Source organism: Equus przewalskii, chromosome 15, assembly GCF_037783145.1.
Source record: "Equus przewalskii isolate Varuska chromosome 15, EquPr2, whole genome shotgun sequence".
Taxonomy (NCBI): domain Eukaryota; kingdom Metazoa; phylum Chordata; class Mammalia; order Perissodactyla; family Equidae; genus Equus; species Equus przewalskii.
In genome coordinates, this window is record NC_091845.1 from 40212572 (window position 1) to 40235238 (window position 22667).

Consider the following 22667-nt stretch of genomic DNA (forward strand, 5'->3'; position numbering starts at 1 on the left):
AAGCAGAAAAAAAAAAAGAAGATCGGCAAAAGTTGTTAGCTCAGGTGCCAATCTTTAAAAAAAAAAAATAGAAAAGCTGGTAAGTTAGACTTCCTTAAAATTAAAAAAACTTCTGCTCCTCAAAAGACATTAAGAAAACTAATAGGCAAGCTCCAGACTGGGACAAAATATTCGCAAAGCAAATATATGACAAAAGACTAGTATCCTGGATATAAAAAGAGCCCCTATAACTCAATAATTATAAACACAAACACCCAATAAAAAATGGGCCAAAAATTTAAACAGACACATCAAAAACAAAGATCTATGAATGGCTACCAATTATATGTAAAAGTGCTCAACCCATCAAACAGTACACTTGAAATCTGTGCATTTCATTGTTTCGAATTTTATCTCAAAAAAGAATTGAATTCTACTTAATGATATGCATACTGAAGTATTTAGGGGTGAAATATACTGAGACCTGCAACTTACTCTGAAGTTCATGAAAACATAAGATAGCTTAATAGATGAATAGAAGGATAGATAAATGGATAAATATGATATAAAGCAAATATAATAAAATGTTAACTATAGACCTTGGGTGTTGGGTATTCACTTTATAATTCTTTGAAGTTTTCTGTATATTTGAAATTTTCCATAATAAAATGTTAGGAGGTGGAGAATATGGAAAATAAAGACATTTGCTTCCCTGATAGGAAGTGATTTACTCCCAAGTCACCGTCATCTCTAACAATCTAGGTTGGCCCCTGTGGCCCTAGGACCTGGAAGCTGACCATCAGGCTAGTGCAAAACGTCCTGAGAAAAATACCAATATCTAGCTGTAATGTTTCCTGTCCTATATCCTTTCATGAAGCTACAGGGGTTTAAAGCAGGGTTAAAGTGCACTGTGTACCATTAACTTGATTGTCAATCTAAAACCTAAGACCATCCTGTGTGGCCGTGCATTGTTTTAACAGCTACAGGCTAACACTTAGTCATGTCTTTCCCTGCACTATTTAATACTTTTAACTGTCTTCACCATAATTACTACCAGTGTCATCATTCCTGTTTCTATGCATTATTTCCCAAAGAATCCTGGCTCTTTGAGAACAAGGACAATGTACTTACAACTCTGTTTGGCTAGCTCACAGAATTTTACACAGTCCTGTACCCAGGAATCAATAAATTACACTTCTGGTGTAGAAAAGAAGACTGGGGCTCATCAGTGGGGAGGGTGACAGGTAATGCAGCATCAGAACAGAGGGTGAATTCTCCATAGGTTCTTCATCCAAATACATAAGCCCATTTCCAAGAGTCAGAGAATTTGTTCTTTTATCATTGTATAGTCTTCTAGAAGAAAAAGCAGTCAAGAAGGCATCACAGAAAAATCACGGTTTTGAGAGTCAAAGAAATCTAGGTTCAATTTCCTGGCTCTACCATTTGGCTGTCCACGTATGACGGTGAGAAAGTCACATAATGCCTCTAAGCCAGACGATCTCACCTCTCAAATGGGGCCACCACCACCTGTCTCATACAGCTGTTTTAAGGATTTAAGCACAGCACTGAAATTATGGATGAAACAGTATGAAGTCTCGGATTTGCTTTAAAATAATCCAGTAGGGCTGGAGATGAAACAAAATTGGCCATGAGTTGATAACTGCTTAAGTAGGATGATGGATACATGAGGGTTCATTAACTCTTTTTTTTTTCACTTTTATATATGCTTGAAAATTTTAATAATAAAGAATTAAAAAGAAGTCCAATGTACAAGATTGGACTATTAGAGACTATTAAGGTAATATACATATTTGTGTGAATGTTGATGTAGGGAATAGGGAACTTCAATAGTGCACTTTAGCACTTTAATAATCCCAAATTTTTATTAAAAGTTACCTTTATGTTTTAGAATACCCTAAATTCTTTTTTTTTTTTTAAGATTTTATTTTTTCCTTTTTCTCCCCAAAGCCCCCCCAGTACATGGTTGTATATTCTTCGTTGTGGGTCCTTCTAGTTGTGGCATGTGGGACGCCGCCTCAGCGTGGTTTGATGAGCAGTGTCATGTCCGCGCCCAGGATTCGAACCAACGAAACACTGGGCCGCCTGCAGCGGAGCGCACGAACTCAACCACTCGGCCACGGGGCCAGCCCCTAGAATACCCTAAATTCTTAATATTAAACTTAGTTGTGTATTTCTATAACAAAAAATTTAAAGTTAAATGCAGAAACCATTATAAAATACCTAACACAATGGCTAAAGCATGAATGTTGATCTGATGAATGCAGATGGTCACCTCAATGTTGATCTCTTTCTTCCTTCCCAAGAGAGAGGTGCTGGTTCTCTGGGAAATAAGCTAGCATTTCAGAGAAGAAAAAGGCAGCCTCAACTCACCAGGTCTCAAGGCTTCTCCTCCTCACCAAGCCAGGCAGTGTTCTTAGGAGGCAGAGCTGGGGAAAGAGAAAAGCAGCCTTGAGAACCCAGGCCTATCAGGATGATTCCTGAGACTCCTTCTGAGCCTCAGCTGTGGCTACTTGTGCCCCCACCTGAACCAGCAGTCTGGGCCCCCTCCATACCCAATCCAGACCCTCAGCTCCTCTCACCTCTTGCCTTACACTTGAGGCTACACCTCTTCCCCATGATGTTTTTAGAGAAATCCTGATCTTAATTAAATGCAATAAGGTAAACTCTAAGCACCCATCATCTTTCCACCCTAAAAGTCAGCAAAACTGTGAAAACAAGGCATAGGTTTTTCCCCCATACTTATTACATGGCTCCAGTTACCAAAAAAAAAAAGCTTATAAAAATGTTAAACACAGAAATAGAAGCCTGTGATTTAAGAAAAGTCTATTTGAAAATAATTTTCAGTGTTGTTCCTTATTTTACACAAGAACACTAATAAAGAGTAGAAGATATTAAAGACCATTACAATAGCATTTCTGAAACGCCTTGCCAGTCTCCTTTTCCCCTTAACAGCAAATTATCATGGAAATTTAAAAGGCAAGACTAACATCTTGGAGGGAAGCTCAAGCTTTGCCTGCCATCTCTTCAATGAGAGGAAAGAAGAAGAATGTGCTTCTGATCCCTGGATGTCATTACTTCTGAGAATTTAGAAAAGGAACTGGGGTGTCAGACTTCTAACCTGTGACCTGTGCCTTAGGAGAAGGGGGAGTCTGGGGAGGGAGTGCATCACTAGAGGAGGGTCTTAGCAGGAGCCCTAAGCTTCCTCCTTGACACCCTTCACATCACTGATGAAGAAAGGGGGATATTGATAAGGCACACCTGTCTATAAGATACATGGAAGCTTATAATTTGGCCCACCCCTTCTTGGGCTCCCCAGAGGGTTATACTGCAGTCAGTGGGAGGGAGTTAACTAAAGGTGGCCTTTTCCTTGGTATTGAGGAAGAAAAGGCCCTGAAAGTAATGATGACACCACCCCTGTTGAAATAATCACCATTTGGGGAAACACTCTATGGACCGCAACAGCAACCCTAGCTTCTCAACTAAGCTGAGGAGAATCTGTCAGGTGATTCAAGAAAGACATTTATATGATTTCTCCTCCTGCATGCCTTAGAAAACCATCATCTTGTCCCTTAAAATGTCCCCAAGCTACATGTTCATCCGGAACTGCACATCCTTGTGAAAAATGCAGCAGTACACACTTTTAAATAAAAAAATAAAATTACAGTCTTGTTTAATAACTATCTTGGGTAATTTTCCAAGTCACGACCACAGTTGACACTGTGGTTTTAGTGACTTAGCCATTGTTTTTATGACTGGTAAATCCAGGAGGAAAAAAAGACAGCAATCTTACTATTTCACGTTCTAAAGTTTTAGAAGAAAAAACTGAGTACCACATTTGGCTGCTCCCAGTGGCTAGATCTGAGCAGTGCACAAGGAAAGGAGGTGGCTCTTCAGTCTGTTCAGCAAAGAAGACTGTCTGAGCACCCCCTGCCTGGGGGGGAAGGGGGAGCAAGAGGTGTTGGATGACAGGTACGTTTCAGGACCTTACCAGCAGGTCCATGCTGGTCCTGCTGCCTTGGTGGCTCGGTGCACGCTGGACACATCTGCATAGCACTCAGGGAAGTCGAAGAGCCTTCCTAGTTCAGTGTAACACAAAACATCTTTGCCATTCATGACAACAGGAAAAAGTAATGTCCTATTAAAGTTCAACTTGGTGGTTACTGTCTATACTTTCTTCAACTTTGCTGTCCAACTGAACTGGCCCTGGGACGTCAGGCAGAGGCAGAGCCCACCTGCAAAGAGTCGATGGAAGGAGACACGGGTGCCCCTACCACAGGACAAAGAGTTATGTACTGGACCAGGGGTTGGCAAACTATGCACAGACCAAATCTGGTCTACTGTCCATTTTTATACCACCCGTGACCCAAGAAGAGTTTTTATATTTTTAAATGGTTGAAAAAATAAAAAGCAGAATAATATTTCATGGCACATGAAAATCATATGACATTCAAATTTCAACGTCCATGAACAAAGTTATATTGGAACACAGTAATGTCCATTCACTTACCTATTGGCTGCTTTCACACAGCAGCAGAGTTGGGGAGTTGAAACAAAAATCATATGGCTCACAAAGCCTAAAATATTTACCATCTGGCCCTTCACAAAAAAGTTTGCCAAGCCCTATTCCGGACTGCTCTTGTTTGTTACATCCAAAGTTACTCGCTCAGGACTGATCGTCTTTCCCCAAGGTCTTTGCCATTATTGCAGCAATTCAACTTTTGGCTTTCAGGTGGGGGGCAGTAGTCAGAAATGGCAGCTGTGTGTCTTAAGGTCTTGTTTTCATACTTCTTTGATTCCAAGTTTCACTGCCTACATAATGCACCTTCAATTTAACAGCTGGTCAGTTGTTGGGTTGGAGGCCGTCAACTCCAATAAGCTTGAAGCCCTTACATGGACTTTGGCTGATCCTCCAACTCTCCAGGGCTGCTGAGAAGGGCTTGCCGATTCACACCCTGGTTTTCTCCAAGGCCTGGCACATGGCCTTCCTATAAGAAGCCAGGTTACTGAAGGTGGCTAAGCAGTCATAGGGCTACCAGTTTGCTCAGAGACACTCTGGAGAAGTCACCATCAATAAACCACTGGACCCACCTTATGCCAGACATGATCCGGTACTTGAAGGCAGCCTTCTAGAACACTACCATGACAGGCCACTAGGAGAAACCCTTGCCTTTTCCCAAATGAGAACCTGTCCTGATCCCACATTGTCCCTGAGTCTCAGTCCTCTGTATCCTCCTGCAGGGGCTCTAAGCTCTCCTACTGGATATTCTGGTTCAGTCAAGGGCACAGAGGATTACTTCTCTGGGTGCCACATCTTCCATTAGGTCTGGGGCGAGGTAGGGGCTGGCAGGGGACTGCCACACCATGACCGCCCTAGATGTTTCCCCTTGCCTCAGGGACTTGGTAGTTGAAGACTAGGAAAGACCTTCACAGAACCCCAGTCTAGCAGCCTCAGGTGGAGCACTGAGGAGGACCTATGGCTCTTCCAGCTAGAGACACAGTCACTATTTTGGGTTTGACAGCTCGGCTTTCAGATGGAGTCCTGGTTCCACAAAAGAGTTTTGGCATCACTACAGTGTCAGAGCCATCCCCATCTTTCCCATCAATACCTCACCACCCATTAGATCCTGACTATAACTTAGAAGGCTGGAGACCTCCCTCTCAGACAGTCATAAACTTGATCTGCAGCCTCTGATCTCTGGGATGCCAGTGGTCTCTAGGAGTAGGGCAAAGGAGTATCTTTGGTAACAGAGAACTGGTTGCTGTAGGCCCTATTGGAGATGAGGGACTCTTTCTTCCCATTGATATTCTCCCCCATGCTGGACTGTCTGGTGTCTCCCTTCATTGATTCCTTAAGTCCTGGGGTTTAAGTCTGCCCACTTCAAAATAGTGGTAAACTTTGGCCTTGCTGGGAACTGGACTCAAGCACAGCTCCCCAGCCAGCTGCTAGGCTCTCAGTGCTTTGGCTTCCAAATTTCTTTGACACAGACACCCAAATTACATTTAGTTGGGTCTCTCTGTCAGGGGTTCACAAGACCACTCCCACTTTCAGTGATTCACTAGGACTCATAGGACTCAGCATATAGTTGTACTCCCAGCTAAGGTTTCTAACAGCAAAAAGATATGCAACAAGATCAGCAAGGGAAAAATAACACAGGCAGAGACTGGAGAAATCCATGCACATGCTTCCTTATGCTCTCTCCTTCCATAAGGGGACACATTGAGTTTCTTCAGCAGTAAAAAATAGTAATTACATACATGCAATGTTTCTACTTAGGGAAGGCCACTAAAGAGTCAAGTGTCCAAGGTTTTTATTGGGGGCTGGTCATGTAGGCACCCTCTGCCTAACAGCTACAAAAATTCCAGACTCCCAGAAGGAAAGCAGGTGTTCAGCATAAGTTACGTGGTCAAGGCACAATCAAGGCACAGTGAACTATACTTATTAGTTAGGGAACAGGTCAAGTGCCAAGTTCCCATAAGCCAGCAAAGGGCCAACCTCGCAAGCAGGCCTTTCTAAATATAGCAGTGTCAGTACTAGTATGTTAAATCTTTTCTGCATAGCCTCTTAACCCTTGTACTGCCTGGTAGGCACAGCTCACTGATCTACCTGTTAGTTTATCAGGGGGAGCTTTGAGCATCCACAATATAGGCTGTAGCTATGGAGCCCAGCTTTTGCTGCAAGGAAGTAGCATGGACCTGATCAGGCAGTGGGGGCCTCCTCCTCCAGCTCCATTTCGACAGGCACCACCCCCTGCCCTCCATACCTGGGAAATCACAAATGGGAATAACATACCTTAATTGTGGATCCCCAAAGTCCCCCAAAACTCGAGACTCTCAGCCCCACAACATACACACCCACTTTGGTGTGGGTGCCAGAGAGGGAAAGGTCCCTACTGGAGTCACACAGCAGCCAGAGGCTCCCCTCTATTGGCAGTACCCAGCTACAATACCACCTAAGTGCTGTGTACCCCCACAAGTTACCCTCAAAACCTTTTGGCACATCCCCCCTCCCTTTTTCTCATCACACTTTGGCCTTTATCAGCCATCTTGAAGGAAGAGGAGAGGAGGAGAGGGGATGGGAGAAATAAGATCCCCAGATAGTAGTCCAAGGCCTGGATTTTCAGATCCCTGCTAGCACGAAACAGCTCAGCAACTTTGGATAAGCCCCATTGTTAGCATACTATTTCTTTTAAGTCAGAGACTTCACAACCCCCACAACTCCACTTCTCCAATCCTTCATAGAAGGGGCAGGTGATGCCATGGCCATGACATAGGACCTGGGCTTCTCTTCTCAGACCCTGCTTAGGGCATGCAATGCCCACCTTCTGACTCCACTGGTCTAGTTTCCAGCCGTAGTGAATTCTTTGTGCTCTAAGGAGTTTCTACAATATTGAGGTTTGAACTGAGTCCTACTGGTTATGTAGAGCCCCAAGCCCAACACTGTCTTATGGAAAGCTATCTATCTTCCATTTCTGTATTTGTGTGGCACATGATCCTATCAGAAATTTGCATACCTGTCTCCCCATGAGCCTGAGTCAAAGACCTCCAGCAACATGGCCCAGAGAAAGGCAAGCAGTGTTAGGGACTATGCTAGTTACAGAACCTGAAGCACCGCAGACTCCTTGACTAGAGTCTCAGCCCAAGTGACCCAACCCACTGCTGATTATTGCCCCTTTGTAACCAACTCAAGGTTCTCCTGCTCCAGAAAGCCCTCCAGAGTCATTCTCCAATGTCACAGGCAAGGGTGGTAACTCCCTCCTCTGTCCAATCTGGGTCTCATCTCAATCACATCACACTACCTGTTTGTTTATCCATCTACCTCCTTTCTAGAATGTGAGCTTATTCAGGCAGCTGGAGATTATAATAGGATATGTGGGAAAATGAAGAGTCCTACTGTGCTTCTGGATAGGATGAATTATACTGCAAGCCAATCAATTCCTTCCAAATCAAATAAACTTAATGCAACATCAAAATTACAACGGAAGTTTTTTTATGGATCTGCATGAGATAATTATAAAATTCTTCTTTTAAAGAAAATATATAAGAATATCCAAGAAAATTATGAAAATAAATAAAAGAGGAGACTTGCCTTCTAAAATATAACAACACACTATTAAGCAATAGTAAATAAACTGGTTTTAGCACTAGTGCAGCAATAGACAGAGTCATGGAACAGAATAGAAAGTCCTGAAGGGGATGCGTCTGTTGAGCTCCTTCTGATATGATTTTTTAAGAGAGAGGGAATTGAAGGGAAACTCTGACCATTATGCCAATTTGCTCTCACGAATCTATAAAACCTAGAAGAGAAAGAAAGGCCCCAGACATAACTTATTCTTACAGTCCTTTCCTGACTTCTCATCCTCCTTTTTTCTCCAGGAATCTCCAAACTACCTATCCCTGACAGTGCTTAATACAATTCTTCAGGCATTTTTGTAATCCTAGTGATTAGGGTAAAGTAGGCGCTTGGAGCATTATTCCCAAATATTTGCTTTCCCTTTCTGCAAAAGAGTTATACTTTCCCATCCACTGACATCAGGTAGACATGTGACTTGCCTCAGCCAATGAAATGTGAGCAGAAATGGCATTTCTCTCTTCTAAACAGCAACTTTAAGAGCCACTGTGTGGTTTCATCTCTCTTGCTCTTCTTCTATTATAACTGTTACTTGCCCCACATAGGGTCTGCTCTTTCACCGGTTCAGATCCCGGGTGAGGACATGGCACCGCTTGGCATGCCATGCTGTTGTAGGTGTCCCACACACAAAGTAGAGGAAGATGGGCACGGATGTTAGCTCAGGGCCAGGCTTCCTCAGCAAAAAAAAGAGGAGGACTGGCAGTAGTTAGCTCAAGGCTAATCTTCCTCAAAAAAAATTTCCTAGTAGCCATCTCAAAAAGTTTTTTAAAAGGTGAAATTAATTTTAATAACACTTAACCCAACATATCTAAAATACCATTTCAAAATAGTTTATATTCTTTTTTCCAACCATCTCTTCGAAATCAGGTGCATATTTAACACTTACAGCACATCTCAATAACGACGTTACATTTTCAAAGGTAAAAAGGAAATGTAGTCCTACCAAAACAATACACTTGTGTTTGATGGAAAAATATTTTAGACTTCTTCAGTATTTAGTTACAAATTAATTAAAAGCAAGTAAAATTTAAAATGTAGGTCCTCAGTAGTGCTCGCCACAACTCAAGCGCTCGATAGTCACTTTTGGCCCATGGCTGCCGGTTGGACAGCGCAGCTCGGACGCCAGCGGCGGGACGTTGGGCGAGGAGACTTGGGCGGTGCCTGTTAGCACCATGGACAGTGAACAGCACACCACCGGGAGGAAACCCCGCCGGACCAGCAGGGGAGGTGAGGTGAGCAGTCGGGAGGGGTCGCCAGCGCCGCCCACAGCGCGCAGCCCCCGTCCCCCGCACGTCCTACGGGAACAGCCGCAGCCTCAGATGCTGCCCACGCCAGCCCGGCGCCTGAGGTCGGAGCACCGGGGAGGGGAGGCAGTTCCCCTCCCCTCGTCCCGGCCCGTCGCCAGTCCTGCCCTCGCCTCGCCGGCCCAACTCACCGTCTGCGGCCGAGCCCAGGAGCTGCTCCCGCGGGGCCCACATCTGCGCCTTGGCAGACGTGATGGGCGAGGCAGCGACAGCACCGGCAGCGGCAGGCTGCAAGTCCACTGCGCGGTGCTCCTCTGGCCGCCGCCGGCGCCAGAAGGAAGGAAGCGTGTCACCGTGCGGCGCGCAGCCTGCCGGGAAGCGTAGTTCTGGAACAGAAGGCGTCCTGCGCGGGAGGGAGAAAGTGACTGCCGGGGCCGTATTGACCTTTTTGCTTCCCCTCAGGCACATTTTTTTGTTTCTACCACAGGTACCCGTAAGCAAAATAAAGTGTTGTTTTCCATGCTTTTAAACATTATGTAAGTCACCAGATAACTAAGTACCAGCTCATTCTGCAGTTTCTATAATGATAGCCGGTAACCCATTCATCCGTGTTCACTGCTGTATAGTATCTATTGTAGAAATACACTAATGAATAAATGAAAAGCAATAGAATTTACTGGAGTATATTAGGAAGCCATTTGGTTTAAAATTAGTTCAGCTGACCTTGTTTTCCCAGAAAGGCCTGAGGTGGCTTGTTGAGCATGCATTGTACATCTGCTTTAAAGGTTTACAATGTTCCAAAGCCCTTATAAATAGGAATGTTGTCTCTCCCATATAAACATTTCTTTAAGGGTAAACATTTCTTCCCAGAAACTGATGATTAATTACTGAACTGCTTTAACTAATCTCATGACCACTGACCTGCTGACCACTGACTTGCTGTGCTCACCTTGTGAGAGCTGACCTGCTGTCCTAGCAAAGCATCTTGTTACTGTAGTAAAAGAGAGATTCCTGTCATATGGGATGTATGTTCTCTGTTCCAAGACGTTGTATCACCACTCTGTACACTCCACTTCTTCAGAGTGCTTCCTGCCTTGGTGAAGGTAGTTTCTCCCAGGCTATAGTACTCAGAGGCTCATACAATAAACTCATCCCAATTTTGATTTATAGATTGACTATGGATTATTTGTGTTGACAACACCAATATCCCAGTTGGATATTTCCACACATGTCTCCTTGCACACCCGTGGAGAATTTCTCTAGGGCAGCAGTTCACTAACTTTTTGTTATAGTAATCCTCTTACACTCTTAAAAATTTATTTTTCTAGTTTTATTGAGATATAATTGACATACAGCACTGTATATGTTTAAGGTGTACAGCATAATGATTTGACTTACATATATTGTGAAATGACTACCACAAGAAGTTTATTTAACACCCATCATCTCATGTAGATCTCAAAAGAAAAAGAAAGAAATTTTTTTTCCTTGTGATGAGAATGCTCAGGATCTACTCTCTTAAAAACTTTGAAGTGTACCATACAGCAGTGTTAACTATAGTCATCATTAAATCCTTAGTACTTATTTTTCTCATAACTAGAAGTTTGTACCTTTTGACTCCCTTCATCCAATCCCCTTCCCCCAAACATAAATCTGGTCTCTTTTTCTGTGAGTATGGTTGGGTTTTTTGTTTGTTTTCTTGTTTTTTGAGATTCCACATATAAGTGAGATCACGCAGTATTTGTATTTCTCTGTCTGACATTTCACTTAGCATAATGCCCTCAAGGTCCGTCCGTGTTGTCATAAATGGCAGATTTTCCTTCTTTTTTATGGCTGAATAATATTCCACTGTGTGTGTGTGTGTGTGTGTGTGTGTGTGTGTGTATATATACCACAACTTCTTTATCCACTCATCCATCGATGGACACTTAGGTTGTTTCCACGCCTTGGCTATTGTAAATAACGCTACTGTGAACATGGGGATGCAGATATCTCTTTGATATAGTGTTTTCATTTCCTTTGGATATGTTTCCAGAAGTGGAATTGCTGGGTAATATGGTAGTTCTATTTTTAATTTTTGAGGAACCTCCACACTCTTCCACAGCTGGCTTGCCAACTTATAATCCCACTAGTAGCACACCAGAGTTTCCTTTTCTCTACATCCTTGCCAGCATTTGCTGTCTTCTGTCTTTTTTGATGATAGCTATTCTAACAGGCCTGAGGTGATATCTCTTTGTGGTTTTGATTTGCAGTTCCCTAATGATTAGTGATGTTGAGCACCTTTTCGTGTACCTGTGGGCCATTTGTATATCTTCTTTGGAAAAATGTCTATTCAGGTCCTTTGCCCATTTTTTAATTGGCTTATTTGGGGTTTTTTGCTATTGAGTTGTATAAGTTCTTTATATATTTTGAATATTAACCCCTTGTCAGATATGTGGTTTGCAAATATTTTTTCCCATTCTGTAGGTTATCTTTTCATTTTGTTAATCATTTCTTTTGCTGTGCAGAAGCTTTTTAGTTTGATATAGTCCCACTTTTTTATTTTTTATTTTATTGCTTGTGCTTTAGGTGTCATGTCCAAAAAATCATTGCCAAGACCCATGTCAAGGAGTTCTTTCCTTATGTTTACTTCTAGAAGTTTTATGGTTTCTGGGCTTATATTTAAGTCCTTAATTCATTTTGAGTTGATTTTCATGAGTGGTATAAGATAGAGATCTAGTTTCACTTAAAAATTATTGAGGACTCCAAGGGCTGCTGGGTAGCATAGCGATTAAGTGCACGCATTCTGTTTCGGCAGCCCGCGGGTTCGCCAGTTCGGATCCCATGTGCAGACATGGCACCGCTTGGCAAGCCATGCTGTGGTAGGCGTCCCACATATAAAGTAGAGGAAGATGGGCACGGATGTTAGCTCAGGGCCAGTCTTCTTCAGCAAAAAGAGGAGGATTGGCAGCAGATGTTAGTTCAGGGCTAACCTTCCTGAAAAAAAAAAATTATTGAGGACTCCAAAGAGCTTTTTTTATGTGAACTAAATTGATTGCTATTTACCATACTAGATATTTCAGTGCAGAAATTTTAGGTATTTATAAAGAAATTCATTTTTAAAACAATAACAATGTAACTCTTGTTAACATAAATAATATATTTTTATGAAAAATATCTGTATTTTCCTTAAAAAAATTTAGTGACAAAAGAGGCATTGTTTTACATTTTTGCAAATTTCTTTAATGTCCAATTTACTGGAAGAAGCTGAATTCCCTGTCTGCTTCTGTATCCAATCTGTTGTGATATCTGTCAAGCATAAGACCAGGGCAAAGCCCTGACAGATTTGACCGGTTAGGTAGTAATGAGTCTTTTTTGGATTCTGGCAATTTATTACTTAAGTAGACAGCAAAAGAAAAAGTAGCCAAAGGTGCCAGCTCCCCAAGGCCTCTATACAAGGTGAAGTAAAAGGAATCGGATGACTTCATCACAAATGATAGGACACATTTTAGTTCAGGAGCCAATTCTAGACTGCAGTTGAATGGTTTGTAGTCGACAGCAATACCCTGAGGGCAGCTGGGGCAATAAAGCTGCATAGCTCATAAAACTTGCCTGGGAAATTTAGGGAGATGAATGGGAGACGACATCTGAGCAGCTCCTCACGAGCCTCCCAGGCTGTCCTGCTCCAGGAGGATCACAAAGGGTTCCGCCAAGACTCCGACTCCCTGCAGTTCTAACCTTGCCTGCAGGGCCTGTGTGGCTGTATGTAAGGTCACTAGGGTAGAGCCTGTGAAATTAATACGAGAAACCTGAACTAAATTGGAGTAGGGAGAATGTAGGGGGAGCTCTCACGCTCTATGGTACATCGTTAATTACTCTAAACGGGAAGAGTTGTTCACTTGCATCTGGACTGGAAGATGTTTACTACTTTACTACACAGCAGACATAAGAATTCTCTCCCTGCCAGGCAACAGAGCCCAAAATCTCCAGCCCATGAGATTTTGCAGTCAAACCAGTGAGAAACCTTTACATTTTGGACTTCCTCTTTCTTCCAATGGATTCTTTGTTTATTACAGCCTCTCCCTACTCCCCTTTTTCCTCTATAATAGCAAGAGCTTCCTTTGTTTTCTGGATTTACATATGATCACCTATAGCCTGCATATCTCAAATTGCAATTCCTCTATCTAACCCAAATAAACTCCTTTTGCAGGTAAAACAACTGGACAATTCACTTTTTGAGTTGACAACCTATTGCCCTACAACTCTACACTCCAATCTTTCACATACCCAGCTAAGAATTCTTTTTAGAAACATAGGCCACCCCGTTAGATACTCTTATTAATTGTACTGATAGGGGTTTGGACCAAAACTGTCCTATAGGTATTAGGCAACATCAGATGAGAGTGGCCATGACTATGAAACCCAGTAGGATGCTCAGATCCATTTGGAATATGAACTGTAGCCAGGCTCCCCATCTGGGGCCCAATCCGTTGTGTATTATTAACCCAGATGCAGCAAAAGGGTGGCAATTGCACATGCTTCACCTCAAATGGCCAGCAAGAAGTCTAGGGCAGTGAAACTTTTTATCACCATGAGGAGAGTTTAGACTAGTTTGTGTATGGCAGGCAAGGAGAGGCCTGACACTCAGGTAAGAAGTAGCAGCGATCTCAGCAGCAGCATTTTGCTGATAGGGGGTCAGGATCCAACAATCATTTAAACTTGGAATACTTGCTATAGTCTGTGCAGAACATAGAAAAGAGTATGAAAATTAGAGGATGAGCCTTCAGAAAACCATACCAGAGTCCAGGAAGTTCCTCTTGTTCCGTCATCTTTAGTGGAGGCCGTTCACTCCTGGAGTCGGCAGTTGTTGGAGGGTTTCTAAGAGTTCTTAGATTAAGATTTTTCATTGGCCATTGATCAAGTTGAGGATGGTGCCAGCAGTCTGGGTTAAATTGGCCGGTGCCCTACAAACAAAAGCTGGGAGAGAGATTGATGGTCCCTCTTCCCACCCTGACCTCTCTGAGTCTAAGGCATTCTATCCCATCAGCCGGAGTGGTTGCCCTTCTTCCACAGCCAAGCGATCTGCATGATGAGCCCCTGCAGCAATCACATCACCCTTTCTCCAGTCCTCCCCACGTCTCACACAACATAGGCCCAAGCTCATTCCTAGGTGTCTAGCAACTTCTTCCTTTTGTACCTTGACCCATCCTAGATCATCTCCACCCTCTGCTGTGGGAGTCACCCTAGTAGAACCACCTTAGGAGCTGTCACCTCATATTCATGATCATTATCATCAATATCCATAACTGCCCAGATCCCAGCAGCCATAGCCAGGCAGCAAAATTAGTACTAGGTTAGAGTCACCCACCGTCTGGCTCCTCTTTGCAACTTGAAAATTCTAGTAGAGTGATTTCTCAGGAGTAGGCATGGAAACAAAAAAAGGATGAGAAGGATTACTTTTGTGGTTTGAGTGTCTTACAGCCAGTCTGGGCCTCCTCCCTCATTCCCTAACCTCATAATTAAACATTCTATCTACATAAAAGTTACCCTTCCTTGGAATTGCCCTATTTAGAGCCCAAACTGCCTTTCTTAAGTGTGTGCTCCACTGGGAGCTGAGCCTGGTTGTCCAGTTATCCTTTTCAGTTTTTCCTTTAAGAGTCCATTCCATCTTTCTATGGCCCCAACTGCTTGGAGAGGATACTGGGCATAAAATGTCCAGTGAGGGTTTCAGGTAGCTATCCACTGCTGGGTACTTCCTACTATAAGGCAGAATCACTGTTGATTGGATGTGCTTAGGGAATCCAAATATGTAACATATTCTATCTAACAGTCCTTGAATAGTATGGTCCACGTATGCTGTGCAGACAGAGATGGCACCCCTGGTTATGTGCCCCAGAGTTCCCTTTGTCACTCAACTATGGAGCTGGCAGTCAGGCACATTTGCCAGGCTTCCTTGGCCTCAAGTTCTGGAATCACTACACATTATTTTGGGGCCTGATCCTGAATGGTAGATGGATTACCAGGCCCTGAGTGATGGTTCATCCGCAAGGCTGTGGTTCTTAACTGGGTAGTACAGGTTTGATTAACTTGTTCATTACAATGATGTTTATCCTTGAATGGTCCTTTTCCATGGGTATCCACATGATTCATGAGCAGCGGCTGTGGGTCCTGTGCAATCTGTTGCCATGTTTGCCCCACAAAGACTGAGATGTGATCATCGAGTTGTTCCACTGCCAGGCATCAGACCACATTCCCAGTCCACTATGTTCTGCCCATGAGCCAGTAAAAAAAGTAACAGGGTGAATTTTAGGGAGTATTTTCCTGGGCAAGGCCCCACAGTCCACAACTCTGCCCCTCAGGCAGAGTACCATTTTTCATGCCTAGTTTTAAACAGATTTCTTTGAGGCTGAACAGCTGCATGGGCCCAGTGCATTCATCTGCCCTGAACTTCACTGATCTACCCATGAATCAAGACTAGGCCCCTTCAGAAACCTTAGTTCTACCAAAGCCACTAGAAGCTCTGACACAGACCTCCAGATCTGACCTAGCTGCATCTGGAAGGTGACTCCACATTTTCCTGTAGATGTTGGACTCCATTAATGCCCAGTTTACATCTTTTCTGAGCAATATCCTTTTTGGTGACATTTTTGGTTTTTACCCATCCCATGATAGGGATGTCAGGCCGTAACAATCCCTGCTGTTGCTTTCTGAGTTTCTCAGTGTTCATTGATGCCCAATAACAAGCCAGTAATTGCTCTCAAATGGACTATGCCAGGTGGCAGCATCAGGAAAGTGCTGTGTCCGTACCTACAAGGGGATCCTTGCCTAGGGGCTCCATCGTTCTGCCACAGGCTCCAGTCTGTATAACTATCAGTCACCAACACTTGTAATTTAAAGGCTCTTTAGGACTAACTGGCCTGAGCAGAAGTTCAGTCTACACAGCCTGTTGAGGGGTTTCTTTAAGCACTTCTGCATCTACCAGCTCTTCAGTTGGTGGTGGTGGTCTCTTCCCCCATCCACCCTTGTCTTCTGTACTGCTTTGCTGCCATCACACAGCTGAGCCAGGGGAGCCTCGTAGGTTCCCAGCTCTGCACTTGTCCCACTGCCGCTGTCCTAACCTTGGCCTTTGCCCAGTGGGAGCATCCCTCACGGTCAGGAGCAGTGTTACTCATCCTTAGAACATCTGTTTCCACAATGCCATCAGCAGGATCAGCTACCTGGGTGTGCGGAATGTCCTTCAAATGGATCAACAGACTAGTTTCAAGGACTGTAGTAGGACCAGTGTCAGTGGAAACGGCAACTTGGTAACCTAAAAAAGACAGCCGTGAAGCACCGCCTTAACCTGGATAGGAGCAATCAAAGATCTGGTGCAGGAGCAAGTAGAGCCAGAGCCCCATGGAGTGTGGCTTTTTTTACTGTAAGACAAACAAGGACCAACTTTTCACAGGAGTTACGAGTTTGGCACACAGCGCTGGTTTTAGTACCAGGACGATTGAGTTCTTTACTTTGTAAAAGGCAGCCTTATTCTTTGACTGCCAGAGGAATTCAGTTTTGTGACTCCACCCACATTGTTCAAGAAACTTCACCTGGCAAACAGGCCTGTGAGTTTTGTTGTGATTCATCAGTCACTCCTGCTGACTGTTGATGTCACAGGAAGCAGAGACACTAAGCTGGAAACCTGTGGCCACCCACCCAACAGAACGTCATTTACGCAGTGAGACATTGGACAGTGTTGGCAGCATATTCTTGGAAGATCCCTCCACTATGTGTTGAAGTGATGTGTTATTGGCATAGAGATGTAATTAATCACAGATGTATGCTGTAAACCTCAGGACAACCGCTTAAAAATATTTTAGACGGAAGTATAATAGCCAAACGTGGATATACAGTTTAATCATATAACAATTGAAAAGAAGGCAGAAAAAGAGAGAGGGAAAATAAACAAAGAAATTCGATGAATGAGAAATAGCCACAAGATAATAGGTTATAACCCAGATACGCCAAGGCCTCCATTCAGTGTAAAAGGTCCTGTGTTACCCAAGTTGTCTGCTCCCTGTGAGTGCTGTGTGCACATCCAGGGCCTTGCTGACTAGGGAGGGACCGCCCCTCCCAGGGCAGTGGATTCCCAGAGCAGGCAAGCACGCTTGTCAGAGGCACACTGACCCCCACTCCACCTCTTCTTCTTGTGAGACTGTAACCTCCTGTCCTCACCACCCTGGCCCGGGCATCAGACCACCCTGGCAGCCCTTACATCCCTAAGCCCACGGAAATTATTCTAATTCGCCAATCTTTAACCTGGTTTCCCCCCCTTGCCTGCCTTGCCCATTCCTTCTCTGGAAAACCATAATACAGGCGTCCCCGCAGGTCCCCTCACTCTCTCTGCCTCTGACGGACCTCCTGTGGCCCAGCATGGCGGGACATGCCCCCTCCTCTGGGGAACTGGGACTAATAAGCTCTCTTTCAGTGGTCTCCTGATCTGTTGGCCTCACCAGACCTGAATAAACTAAATCCTCGGAACAATTTAAAATGAGAGAAAGAGAGAGAGATTGAGAAAGGATAAAGCAAATGGGCAGAATGTTAACGAGGTAACTCTGGATAACAAGAATATGAACTCATTTTTTGTACTTTTCTTGATACTTTTCTGTAAATTTGAAATTATTGCCAAATAAGATGTTTTAAAAAAATTTTAAAGGTACAACATTCAGTAATTGGATAAGCAATGTATTCCTGTTATTTGCAGCTTGCTTCTAGTCTTTCCTTCAATCAAATTCTTGCCCCGAGGACCTTGTTACAGCTGCACCCTTCCCTTGGGAATAATGTTTATGCTGGTTAAAATATATTTTTAATGAGTATACATATAATTTTTGAAGATTAAAGAGAATATTTAAAAATTTTTATTCATATAAAGTGCACACAAACACTCACACAACCACACTGACAAACACACCCACACTGACACATATACCCGTCAACATGAAAAGGAAATTCACCTGTTTTTTTATCCTCAAAATAAGTTTATTTGGGAATCACCAAAGAATGGCAATTTGGGATATTCATGCTACGGCAAACCATAGGCAGATCCAGCAAGCAAAGGACGGGAGCTGCTTTTACAGAGAAAAAGGGGGAGAAGGGGCGCTGTTCTAAACAAAAGTCCATTGGGGGAAAGTAGCAGTTCAGGGCAGCAACCACTTCTCCTTGGCTGAACTGTAGCGCTTCTCCTTGGCTGGGCTGTTATTGGGTGGAGAGGGAACCTTCCTTCAGTAGTAAAGTAGTTTTACTTCCTGTCCTAGATGCGGGGGTCGTTTAGTCCTATTCAGTGTAATTGATGATGTATGCTAGGGCATGAGAGCTCCCCCTACAGGCCTTCCTGACTCCAATTTAGTTAAAGTTTCTTTTATTAATATCCACATTTATCCTTTTGATCAACATCTTTCTCCAAAATCATCACTGATCAACAGTCAGCTTCTCTGTATGTAGTGGTCTTGTCCCTCGGTGCCAAGAAGGACCTTTCCTGATTGTCATGTCCCACATGGGTAGGAAAGTGCTTAGTGGCCCAAACCATTTGGGCCACATTTGAGCAACAAGGAAGTTCAGGAGAGAGAACTCTCAGGCATTTCTTATTCAAAGTCTATAGTTGTCCAAAGTTGTAAGCCTTGGAAACCATTTCAAATTGTTGAGCTAATGTCACCTTATTAGGTGCATCATCTTTCCAAAGGCAACAGGGACAGAACTTTGCAATAGGTATACAGAGTAAGAGTAAAAGCAATACTATAAGCTCAGTTTTCAGGATGGTTCTGAATCAGGGGCCCAGACCTGAAGGTAACCAGGTGAACAAATCAAAAGACAGTGGGTTGTTGGGTGAAGCTTGTTGTAGCTAATCTTACGTAACTGGGTTTCTACTTCCCCAGAGGCATTTATCCACATGCAACAGGAGGTGCTCACCACTGCACAGACACCTCTTTGCTCAGCAAGTGGTTAATCAAGGGCTGTACTTGTACAATTACCAAAGCTACCTTGGCCAATGAGTAAGTGACCATTGCTGAGTTGAAACTGTTTTGGCTCTGGAATCAGCTAATTCCTCTAGTGCAGGGAGAGACTCCTGGTCATTTGTTCACCGGCATTCAACATGTGAAGAAAGCTCTTCCCAAAGAGGCAAACCCAGAGTGAGTCCCTCATCCTCTCTGATTCAGATTCAGCACCTCCTGAGGTGCTTTACCTGCCTTATCCAACCAAAGCACTAAACAAATCCCTTAAAGTAGGCTGTGTTGTTCCCATTTTACAGATAAGAAAACTGAGGCCCAGAAAGGTCAAACACCTGCCCAGGGCCACACAGACAGAAGACTAACTGCTCTCAGACTTCTCAACTCCTCAGATTTCCCTTTCCTTTGCCCCAGTGAGGCTGACCAGGAGTGTTCTGTCCCCTCTGGGGGTCCCCTAACTAACACTTGAGACCTCAGAGGAGGAGGTCGAGGGCAGGGTCCACAGGGCCTCACCTGATAAACCCAGTCTCCCTCCTCGGTACAGCAGAGGTTTGGGGACAGCAAAAACCGCTCCTCGTCCACACTCATTGCCCCCTCTCTTTCATACCTCTTGCTCTCTCCCCTACTCGATGTGGTTGGTTTCTGTGCCCCCAACCCACTGAGGCCACCACCCACTGACTTCAGGGGCCTTCACATCGGCACAGACAGTGGGAAACCCTTAGGAGCCATCTCCCTGGGCCACTGGCCTCCTGTGTACTCTGACCACTTTTTGAAATCCTCAATGGCCCTGGATTACAGCACTGCCCCACAGCTCACACCATCCCCATCCCCGTACCCTGGAGACCTCTGGCTTTTCTCTGCTTGTCTCCACACCAGGCCCCAGCACCTACACCCACCTGGGAAGAGCTGGACAGGCTCTGCAGAGCTCCCACCTCAGTCCACGGCCATCACAGGCTGGGCTCTCTAGAAGCAGAGCCTGAGGTGGGAATTCAGAGGCATATGATCGATTGAGGGGTGTGCTCAGGAGGAGGGGGGTGAGGGAAGCAGGATGGGGCAGAGGAAGGAGCAGAGCAAGGATGTGGTCCATCCTGAGACCAGCTCAGCCCGACCCCACCAAAGCCCTGCACCCGGAATTGCACCCTCCTTTAGTCCTGACTGGAGGCAGGGGCGGGCTTAACATCCCCTCATCAGTCAGTCACTCTCCACAGCTGCAGGCAGAGGGAATGTAACCCCCAGGCATCTCCTGGGGAGGCTGTGAGGGGGGCAGCTGTGAGCCATTAGCAGTGAACGTGACATTCCACATCCAAACAGCTGGGCGATGGGAGCAGCAGCCCAGGGAGGGGATCTGGGCAGGGCACTAACCATCTACTACAATGGGCCTTCACCCCAGGCCCCACCCAGGGACCAACATGCCGCTGGCACCTCAGAATCAACATGTTCAAAACTGAACTTGTCATCTCCCCACACTCATCTCATACCTGCCCCAGGAATCTGAACAGCCCATGGTCATTCTCTCAGGAAGTGCCACCATTGTGAGGCTCCCCAGGGAACCAACCTGCCTCATCCTCTCTGCCATGACTCCATCCCAGTCAGCCCCACCCTCTGTCAGCCTCTGGGCCAACCCTCCTTCCACTCTCTCTTCCCTCTCTGCTCTTGACCACTGCCCTTGGGGGACATGTCCTTGCTGGTGTCCCTCACCATTCACCCTCTTAAACACACACACACACACACACTGAAGCCAGGGTGCTCTGGCTAAGATGGATGCAGGATCCGATCTCCCCTTGCTAAAACCATCACTTCTCTCTATTGCTCTTCACGACCTGGGCCTACCTCTGCACTCAACCCTGACCCCCACCGCCTTGCATGCCTACCCTGAGCACTGAACAGAGTGTCACTTCCCACTCCTACTGTGCCTGTCATTGTGCCTTTGCCCAAGCTGTCTTCTCTCTGAATCACCCTCCTTTCCCCCATGCTGGATGGAGATCCCCTCCTTTGCATTGCCATAACACTGTGGAAGTCACTTGCCCATAGAACTCGCCATCCAGAGCTTTACTGCCAAGGAGAATTGACAAACCGAGGGTGCCGGGGCCTGATGCTCCAATGCCATTCATGAAAGGGTCTAACATTTGTTCTCTCGTGGGTAAGAAGGTATCATAGTTGAACAGCAGGCACCTTTGCCAGCAAATCACTTTAGAGGGCACTGACAAGGCCTGCAGACCTCCCTGCCAGTGGCCAGGTACACTCCTTGATGAGGGGCTGAGATGGAAAAAATGTAAGCATCCATCCCTTTCTGGCATCAGTGGTCAAATATGCATGTTGACGGCCTGGTACCTGGCAAGGGACACCTGGCTAACATCCATGTATGATATCAAAGGACAATGCAGGGCTGGGGAATAGGAGGGTTGTCATGGTAGCATGATGGGCAATTGTGGAAGGAAATTTGAAATGGATGTGATTGGCACAGGCCCATATCAGCCTGACAAGTGATTCCTCTCTCAGTTTGGGCAGAAAAGTGACAGCTGTGAGGGCTGATTCGTAGCATTTGCCAATTTCCACGGTGTAAATACTCCACCATCACTGGATTTCAAACTACCAAGAGTTTAACAACCAGCTCGAAAAAGTCTTGAAACTTAGCAGTTAGCTCTGGGAAGCCAGTATCCTCTGGCGCTGACACAACACCGCCCCCTGGGTTCGTGATGACAAAGAGTGAGAAGCATCTTAGGTTTCTTGAACCTGCCTGAAATCAGCTGCACCTGTTCACCAAGAATAAGCAAGCACAACAGACAACAGAGTAAACGGGACGTGAGTCCTGCCCTCTGTCCCTCTCAGAGAGGGGTGTCTGCGTCCTACTTTAGGTTGACCCAGCAGCAGCCCTCAGACAAAGATTCAAGTGGAAGTAGTTAGTTGGGAGGCAATCACAGAAAGCACCAGCAGGAGCGTGGAGAAGTAAGACAGGGCAGGAACAGAGGTCAGAAGGGGACGTGTTCACGGACAGCTCGTTGCTGTGGGCAACAGGGGCATGACCCAGCTGGGGACCTCTGGGAGGTGTAACACATCTTGGAGTGGGTCCACCCCAGGAGTGAGGAAGGGAAGATATTTTCTCACCAACTCTGACCTATCGTTGGTTGAGGCTGCTCCCTGGAGTACCAACTCCCCAGTACTTCCAGTCTGTCCCACTGCAAAGAGCCACAGGTGCTTCAGGTCAGCTAACGATGGTGAGTGGGCAGGACATGGGCAGTGTCTGAAATGCACAGTGTGACGGAGATGTGACCTGTGTATCACTCTGCATGTGTCTCCTTGCCAGAGCTCCTCACCCGACTGAGCAGGATTCTTATT

General features: G+C 45.1%; 1 protein-coding gene across 1 annotated transcript in view; it reads right to left on the reverse strand.

Annotated features, from left to right (window-relative positions):
• LOC103556041 (uncharacterized) overlaps window positions 1–19919 on the reverse strand; it is a 134686-nt gene extending 114767 nt beyond the window's left edge. Inside the window, exons 1-3 of the mRNA XM_070576392.1 lie at window positions 19845–19919; window positions 9564–9758; window positions 2371–2426 (exon numbers count right to left, since the gene is read on the reverse strand). Coding sequence (XP_070432493.1) covers window positions 2371–2426; window positions 9564–9758; window positions 19845–19919 — 326 coding nt within the window. The remainder of the gene's footprint in view (window positions 1–2370; window positions 2427–9563; window positions 9759–19844) is intronic.
• Between the last annotated feature and the right edge of the window lie 2748 nt (window positions 19920–22667).